The sequence below is a fragment of the Lolium rigidum genome, chromosome 3, assembly GCF_022539505.1.
Source record: "Lolium rigidum isolate FL_2022 chromosome 3, APGP_CSIRO_Lrig_0.1, whole genome shotgun sequence".
NCBI classification, from domain to species: domain Eukaryota; kingdom Viridiplantae; phylum Streptophyta; class Magnoliopsida; order Poales; family Poaceae; genus Lolium; species Lolium rigidum.
This window is the reverse complement of record NC_061510.1, coordinates 339,617,824-339,627,227: the sequence shown is the minus strand read 5'-3', so window position 1 is coordinate 339,627,227 and position 9,404 is coordinate 339,617,824. Positions and strand designations below refer to the sequence as shown.

Genomic DNA, 9,404 nt, shown 5'->3' with positions numbered 1-9,404 from the left:
CACACTCCCACGAAGTTTTCGATGTTGATGACAAAAAACTTCTATTGCCAGATATAGCTTGTTTTCTTATTATGTTTGGTTGGTGTGGTTGAACAACATCTACAACCACCAAGTAAATAGATGACACATCCGAGACAGCATACAATGGAATGAAGGGGCGGGTGGTACTATTTTTGTGCAGATTAATAAGACGGAGAATCGATCTAAGTTCGTACAATATTTTTCTCCTTTGATATATGATGAGATGAGAGTTGGCAGACACTTTGTCCATTTTCTTAGACAAACTCATGAAAGAACATGAGCAAATTGATATATGTTTATAATGTGATATTAAAGAAAAAATGGAGATATATGTGGATGGCTCACCACAACAACTAGGTATTATTAGATGCTCACGTAACTAAATTAAATAATGTTGTCCAGTCCATCATTGTCAGACAGAGGAGAGAAAAAAATGAGGAAATATTGTCCGGTCCACCATAAGTTCGGTAGTTTTGGGACACGGTGGCGATGAAATGTTGTGGTACCTGTATATTTTGATTTTGAGAGCCTCAAAGTAAAGAAATATTGTGAGAAATTAGGTGTACCGTTTGCCCACCGGATCAACCACAGTCCAGATCACAAGGCAAAAAAATAATAATCGGTGTCCAAGCGCCAACGCAACTATAAAATCAACCAGAATACCCAAGCAAATACCAAGCAAATACCCGAGCAAATAAAGCGCAAAGATAGCTGCTAAACCCCAACAACGACAATGGCCATGTCTTCCCTAACCCTCCTCCTCGTCGCCGTGGCCGCGATCGCCGCGCCGCTCGCCTATGGGGCCTGCGAAGGCGAGGCCTCGCTGAAGGGCGTGGCGAACGACGTCCTCTGGGAGTACGGCCTCCCGAAGGGCCTCGTCCCGGACTCCGTCACCTCCTACACCTTCGTCAACGCCACCGGCGACTTCAAGATCCAGCTCGCCAGCAGCTGCTACGTCTGGTTCGGCGACCACTACACCTACTTCGACAAGAACCTCAGCGGCACCATGTCCTACGGCGCCATCTCCAACCTCTCCGGCATCCAGGCCAAGAAGCTCTTCTTCTGGGTCTCCATCTCCAGCATGGTCGCGCGCCCGGAGAGGGGGATGATCGAGTTCCATGCCGGGTTCATCTCGGAGGACGTGCCCATCTCGCTGTTCGAGAAGGTACCCGTCTGCGGCAACGGCGTTGGCGAGCAGCTCCGTGGCGCGGCCGGGGTGATCCGTGAGATGAACGTGCTCCCTGTCGCCGAGGTGTGACTTCAGATATCAAGTTGCTTTCCCATGTCTGGTGCTGGGTATTACGTATGGCTGGCCAATATATTTGCACCTTAATTAATTTCTCGTTGGAAGATTTCTTATTGTAAGAGAGAGAGACATGTTAAAGTACGATTGTATTGTAAGAAAGACAGGGTACTGTACGATTGTAATGTGTGAAATTACATGTTTATGTTGAAGATATAAACATTTATTTACAAAGAACACGATTGAGTAAAATGACAAACAGTAAGACACTCTATCCACAGGGCCGGCTCTGAACCAGTGCACCCAGTGCGGCCGCACTGGGCCCCCAATCTATAGGGGCCCCAGCCAAGTACGCCCATTAACTTAGATTTTGATTGAAACAGGATCAGCCCAACCCCTAGCTAGCAGGCTTAGGCAAGGCATGCATGCAGCTATCGCTACAAGGAAAAGAAAACGAGCTTCACGCAATGATTCCAGTCCAGGTCATCTCAATCGTCGCATATTGTCTGCTCCTCTCGACTCTTGCCCTCATTTTTCCCCAATCACAGCCGCGACCGGTCGGCTCTCTACCTGTTTCTTAGAGAATTAATGGAGTATAGGATATCCGAATTTGATGTTCCCAATTATTTATTCCTCGACCTGGACTGTCGGTAAATCTTATACCTCCTTGGATTAGTCTACTTTTGTGCATCTGATTCATTTCGATTCATTCTCCTTCTTCATTCCTCATAGACTTGACTTGAGAGAGAAAAACTGTATCAGAAAAGGTCAAATGCAAGGGGACAAGAGGAAATGAGGGGCGGCGAGCGGCAAGGGGATGGCTGACGACGGTCCAAGAGCAAGCCGGCGGCAAGGGATCCCTCCTCCGGGTATTTTTGTTTCAACTTTCCCTTAATCATGTGCCCTAATTTTTCTAGTGGTTGTGGTTTTTTGTTTCTATGTTAAGATGACATCTTTTTGCCAAAAAAAGATGCTTGCTTTTAAACGACAAAAGAAAAAGCAAGTAGATTAATGTTGTGTAATTGCTTAGAAATTGTATGTGTATAGCGAGAATTGTCACTAGTAAGACCATGAGTAGTTTGCATTTGAGAATCTAGAAAGAATTTGTGTCATTAAGTTGCTATTGAAATATAAATAATCTATAAATATTTGTGTATATAGGGTCCAAAAATATTTCTTGCACCGGGCCCCTGATATCTCGGGGCCGGCCCTGTCTATCCAGTTGCGATGTTAGTTTCTCTTGAGCGCAAGAGAGGGGCACTGTTGTGATCATCAAATACACGTATCGGCTCCTCTCCTGCCTTGCAGCAATGTAGTGATATACACGTATCGGCTCCTCTCCTGCCTTGGAGCAATGTAGCAATGTAGTGATATAACATGCTCCCTTCGAAATCAAATAGTCAGAAAAAAAAACACGGGTGCGCACGACCGAATCTCACCCGTACTTATATTGTATGAACCCCCTACTATGACATAACATGCTCATGTGTATTTGTATATGTACAAATTGAACATGTATATAAAGAAGTATGATCCGTTTGAGCTATAACCCGTATGTAGTCGAGTTTCTTCCTAACTTCTCAGATAAGGTGCCCACTTGGGCAGCTTTTATAAGGAGCTCTTGCTCTCTCCAAATTTACATGTGGGGCTGAACTTACCACGTGCTAAAATGTACACATATCTTCCCATTTGGTCCAACATGAAGACCGACTCTTAATCTCGCCACTTAAGACAATTGCTTAAGGAAAGGAGAGATAATGCACCTAACTTTTTGTTAAGTAACCTTTTTTGTTAAGAGTAGAAAATATTTAAAGTTGGCCTAAAAAAATCATATACACTGCTATACAAATTATTGATGTACGGAGTATAATTGTTTCATGATTGAACAATCTACTCTTAACTTTATCAATGTGAAAAGAAAAGAAGATAAGAAGAGAGAGAGAGGGAGTCGTCCTAAAAAATGTTGGTGAAGAGAAGCATGATCATGAAAATACGAGGGAGTAGTTGTACCAGCGGGAAGCTGTCCTTGTCAGACCATTTTCTTAGAACGAAAATTGGAAGCTGACCCTAGGTTTAACTATCGTGCCAGCGTTCGTGACGAAAGTCCGCCGCAAATTCAGACAGAAAATCCCAAACCCCATCACCACCTATGTCTCCCTTGTCCCTCCTCCTTCTCGTCGCCGCCGCCGTGGCCGCCGCGCCGCTCGCCTCCGCGGCCAGCGGCGCCGCGCCAAACGGCGCAGCCAACGACCTCCTCCCGAAGTACGGCCTGCCGAGGGGCCTCATCCCGGACTCCGTCTCCTCCTACAGTTTCGACGAGACCACCGGCGACTTCGAGATCCACCTCGCCGGCACCTGCTACGTCTATTTCGGCGACCACCTCGTGTACTACGAGAAGAACATCCGCGGCTGCCTCTCCCCGGGGAAGATCACCGGCCTCGCCGGCATCCAGGCCAAGAAGCTCTTCCTCTGGGTCTCCGTCACGGGCATGGTCGCGCACCCCAAGGATGGTACCCTGGAGTTCCAGGCAGGGTTCATCTCGGAACAGCTTAAAGCGTCGCTGTTCGACAAGGTGCCCTCCTGCGGCGCCAGCGCCGGAGCGCAGCTCCGCGGCGTGGCTGGGGTCATCCGGGAGCTTGGCCTGCTCCCCATTGCCGAGGTATGGGCTTACCGTTGACTCTCTCTTGCCCTGCTTGAATTAGGCTCCTCGAGTGGTTTCAATAAGAATTAATCGATTCAGGATGCTTGTGGCGTGGCTATGCATATTTCGAACTTCGAGAACCAATTTAGTTTGACATAGATTGAGGCTAGAATTTAGAAGTTTCATTTTAGCATTTCTTAGAGTTGTTCTTAATCGTTTAGGGCAGTTGTAGCTGGCGTGAGCCTGACAACTGTAGTCAAATAGTCGCACATGGAGGCGTGGGACTTGTTTTTTTGTTTTGTTTCGGTTGCTTGAAGCTGTAGTCTATCTCCATCACCTCTAATCAATGAATCACCAAGTGATTAAGAAATATCAGAGATTAGTAGCGTGTAGGAAAGGTTGATGTTACCTCATACTTCACCTACTGCAATCACACCCAACAACCCATCAAACATCATGTAAGCCTAGCTCATATCACTTCATGTATCCCAAACCTCAACTCATGCTGTGACTAAAAGTTCTTGTTCTGAGTATTGGAGACAAGATGGTCAAAATTAAAGGAGAGCGCATCCTATTTTTTAGTGCTGAGGATTATAGTTGTAACAAGTTTGATACGAGACATGTGTTAAGACCTACTAGGATATAAAACCAGGGATTGAACGAACCAAAATAGTGCTAGATGCCTCCAAAAACCACAAGTCTTCTTACAGAACGCCTGGACTTACCACACCCCTCAACAGTTTCATCAGTTTATGTTGCGCGAAACCACTCTCTGGCTCCATGTTCTTTGGTATTGTCAGTTTCAGAAACTACACTCCACGCCCTAATTAGATTTAGAGGCCGAGCGCAACAGAGTAGATGTGGAGTAACCGAGAATGACCGATAATCAAGGACATGGAGATGCATATATTGAAAAGAACCAGCAGGCCTAATGAACGCATATTTGTTAAACTAGTACATTATTGAACTAGTACGTAATTTGTCCGCTGGAAACCATGCAGGCTACTATTATTACTAATCAAAAGCAACGTCGTCGCCCTGTTTGTCTGCACATGCTGGCGTGAGCCTGACAACTGTAGTCAAATAGTTGCACATGGAGGCGTGGGACTTGTTTTTTTGTTTTGTTTCGGTTGCTTGAAGCTGTAGTCTATCTCCATCACCTCTAATCAATGAATCACCAAGTGATTAAGAAATATCAGAGATTAGTAGCGTGTAGGAAAGGTTGATGTTACCTCATACTTCACCTACTGGCATCGCACACCCAACAACCCATCAAACAACATGTAAACCTAGCTCACATCACTTCATGTATCCCAAACCTCAACTCATGCTGTGACTGAAAGTTGTTGTGCTGACTGCTGAGTATTGGAGACAAGATGGTCAAAATTAAAGGAGAGTGCATACATGTTTTTTTTAGTGCCAAGGATTATAGTTGTAACAAGTTCGTAGGAGTCATGTGTTAAGAGCTACTAGGATGTAAAACCAGGGATTGAACGAACCAAAATAGTGCTAGCTGCCTCCAAAAACACAAGTCTTCTTACAGAACGCCTGTACTTACCACACCCCTCAACAGTTTGTCAGTTTCAGAAACTACACCCCACGCCCTAATTAGATTTAGAGGCCGAGCGCAACAGAGTAGGTGTGGAGTGACCGAGAATGACCGATAATCAAGGACATGGAGATGCATATATTGAAAAGAAAACCAGCAGGCCTAATGAACGTATATTTGTTGAACTAGTACATTATTGAACTAGTACATAAGTTGTCTGCTGGAAACTGTGCGGGCTATGGATTACTATTATTACTAATTAAAAGCAACATCGTCGCCCTGTTTGTCTGCACATGCTTCTCTACAGCATGCCTAGGGCTCAAATCGCTGCCGGTGGAAACTGTGCCTGTGTTGCCCACCGTTCTTGGCCACTACGGAGAATTTATTTTTGAGATTGTTCCTTTGCTCGCAAGCAGTTTAGGCATCGAGGATGCCATGGATACCAAAACCATTTGTGAGAAAAGGAGCCATCTCAAAAAAAAGTTCTCTGTAATGGCCAAGCATGGTGGGCTGCACAACTGTAAGTTCCACAGATGACGCAATCGCTGTTGGTTGTAGTTCAGCTCCATTACGTTTTCTTTCAACAAATGTACGTTCATTAGGCGTGCTGGTTTCTTTACAATATATGCATCTCCATGTCTTAGATTATCAATCGTTGCTGTGGCCATTCTCGGCTTCTCCTCGTGATAGTCTATTTCACTCGGCCCCTGAATCTAATGAGGGTGCGGGGTGATGTTTCTGAAACTGAAGAACAAGGGCAGTGTTTTTTATAGCGTAAACTGATGAACTATGAGTTGGGTGGTAAATACGCATGTGTAAAAAGACTTGTTGTCAGGTAGCACTATTTTGGTTCGTTCATTCATTCCCTGGTTTCACGGGTGGCACTATTTTGGCTTCCTTTTTAGTTTTTAGTGTTCCGCTGTTTGAATTAGGCACCGTGAGTACTTCTGCTAAGAATTGCATAGGCGTTCGAGATAGTCCATTGCGTACGCTTGTGGTGTGTTGCTTTATATGCGCGTTGCAAAATTCAGTGTCAATTTACTTTGTCATAGATTAATCTCCAAAATTTGGAAGTTTAATTTTTAGCATTACTTAGTGTTGTTCTGAATCTTGTAGTGCAGATGTAATTGTGGTGAGTGTGACAACTGTAGTAGTGATGACGCATGCAGGTGTGAGACACCTATCATCATGCAAACTTAGCTCACATCACTTCTTGTCACGACGAAACAACTCCGACTTGTGTCCCCAACCCCAAGTCATGCCTTGACTAAAAATGATGCGCTGAGTATTCGAAACAAAATAGTCAAAATGAAAGGAGAAAGCATAGCTTTTTTAGTGTTGAGCATTATAGTTGCCCTTAGCAGCAGGGCAACAACAACTTTGATAGGACTCATGTCTTTAGAACTTTGATAGCCCTTGCTTTACTTCCTCCCATTTACAAATAGAAAATTAAGTATGTACCACTCGAAGTACCCTGGTTTTGGCATGTACCACTAAAAGATATCAGCCTGCTTTAATAGTACCAACAGTTTGCAATCATATTCAATATGCAATTCTCTAATTGTCCACTAATGGATTATTTGATTTCCCAGTCGAGATCAGAAGAAAAATGACCAGCTATATTTTGCCTCCCTCTCTCTTTCCCATTCTTTTCTTCCTCCTGATCCCATTCTGTCCTCTCTACCATATCTACTCTCGGCTGGAGACCCTAGTAGGCAGCAACTCAACAAGATCCACCACAGGCTACATCAGAGTGGACATCTGACAGCATAGAACAGATGCCTTCTCCCTGGCAATTTGTGATTGTGTCCCACTCTTGTGTCCAATATTAGGTTTAATCCAGTACTTGATCCCTGTACAGTCTTAAGTTGGATGCCTTTAATCTTGAGTAAGTATTGACCATATGCATTGAAGCAGAAAAATGTCATATTTGTTCATCAGAAAAAATCATTCATGTTAAACAAAACCAAATCTTTCATGCCCATCTGAGTAAATCACACTTCAGTTCACTAACAGCCCCATGTGTTGCAAGTTTCAAGAGACAGGAGCTATTCGGCTAAGGTTTGTGGGAAGCAGGGTTCCTAAGAAGTTTGCACAGATTACATGTGCATCAAAGTACCACCACATGCCTGTGAATTTGGTATCTTGAACGCTGCACAGTGGTGGAAGAAACATGGGAGTAGTATAGCGGGCTGAGGGTTAAAGGTCAAGAGTAAGGTAAAAGAGAAACAGATGGGGAGAGATGCATATCTAAGCAACAAAATATAATATTGAATAGAATTTGGAACTTTGTTTGTGCCTTGGATGGTATGCATAAAAACATAGGACTTTGGGTGGTATATTTTTTTTTCTTCAAAGAATGGAGAGAGGGAATAAAAGATCAGATGGCAGATGAAGAGAGAGATGAAGGCTGGAGACGTTGAGAACACTGTAATCTTCATGGGAGGCTGGGAGCATCATATCAGAAGCCAGTTACATGAGCCAGATCACTTCACATCCTACACAATGACCTTTACTGACCTACGTTGTATACTTGTAGTGTGATTTATATCTTAGAACATTTTATTAAGTAAAGAGTATCTAGGGAAGTTTAACAATAAGAGAATTATAAATATGAATATGACATCATCTTGGGCAGTATTTCTTGCCAAGGAAAAATATCAATATAGATCACAAGTATGGAAATTGTAAGTTGGCAATTTACATGCCCAGCCGCCCAGATATCAGACAGACTTGAACTACCACTGGCGTGCTATTGGATTGCTTTGTTTTTATTTATGCTCTGTAATCTTTTTTAGTTTGGATCCCATCATAGCAAATGATTAGAGATTACCAGAAATTGTAAATGTCTTGGGTGGTCTTTTTTAGTTTGGATCCCATCATAGCTATTTTCATCATCTGTTAATATATTTTTTCGTTGATCCCTTTACCCTTTCTGGCCTTGTTTCTATGCACCTATCTTCACCTAGTCAATCAAGAATCCAAAGCTGATCACAATGCTTTTACCTCATGCTATTATTTCTATCCAATGCGCAGTCAGTGCAATAATCCTACTTGGTCATCTGACAATCTTCCCTTTGATACCGTTTCAGGCTTGAGCTTTGAGCTAGACGCCTTACTTGCAGCAAAACTTGAGCACCTCCTTGGATCCGATGTTGTTACTAGATGAGTGAATGAAAAGATGTCTGGAGCCTTTTTTGAGCTCAGAAAGAGGCTCTGCAATGCTGTGTGCTGCTGAGCTCTGTATATGTATGTCGCTTCTCTCCTTAGTGAACATGGATTTCTGTGTTTAGAATTGTACACCCAATTGCTGTTTGCTGAAACCTGTGTAAAATGTACATCACGAATTGTTTCATAGTACGCATTGTATTTCTCCGTTTCTGTGGGCCAGCACCAAAATATCGGGGATCTAAAACGGCTATTCCATAGCTTTCTTAATTTTTTTTTGCCTCAAGTGCACGCCACATTGCCTCACCCTCAGATTTTCCCAAATATAATTGCAAATAAAAAATTCAAAAAAGGGTTTTCCCAAATACAACCATTGTACTATCTCGTGACAACTTTTGAGTCCTTTCATTTCTTCTACCCTTTGCCCATTCAAATCCAAATTTTGCTATGAAAAATATTTGATAGTTATATGTGGCGTTCTCATTACAGAAGTGTAGAGATGGTAAACAATTATGATAACTAGATGACATCCCGCGCGTTGTTGCGGAAACTTTTAGTCCCAAACACATGCTATCAGATAATTTTTTTATATTATATTATTTCATAAGAATAGTACATATGACAGTATGATGAAAAAATGTAGTAGGCACAAAGATAGTAGAGTGAGAAAGGTTATGTGCAAATAGTTTGTCACAAAATTAATAGCAAGGTGTCAATGATCTTACAAAATTATTTGTTTCAAGTGTGAATTATCTGCTTATTTTTTTTTTACTAAGTGCAGT

The 9,404-nt window shown here is 42.9% G+C and overlaps 2 protein-coding genes across 2 annotated transcripts; both read left to right on the top strand.

Moving 5' to 3' along the window:
* Positions 1–751: 751 nt before the first annotated feature.
* Positions 752–1,319, top strand: LOC124700139. The gene has a single exon (XM_047232313.1). The coding sequence runs from the start codon at positions 755–757 to the stop codon at positions 1,277–1,279; it is 525 nt and encodes a 174-aa protein (XP_047088269.1). The 5' UTR covers positions 752–754; the 3' UTR covers positions 1,280–1,319.
* Positions 1,320–3,325: 2,006 nt separating this feature from the next.
* LOC124703936 lies at positions 3,326–8,829 on the top strand. Its single transcript, XM_047236172.1, has 2 exons — positions 3,326–3,923; positions 8,547–8,829. Exons 1-2 carry the CDS (start codon positions 3,414–3,416, stop codon positions 8,550–8,552), a joined length of 516 nt encoding a protein of 171 aa, XP_047092128.1. The 5' UTR covers positions 3,326–3,413; the 3' UTR covers positions 8,553–8,829.
* Positions 8,830–9,404: the final 575 nt, after the last annotated feature.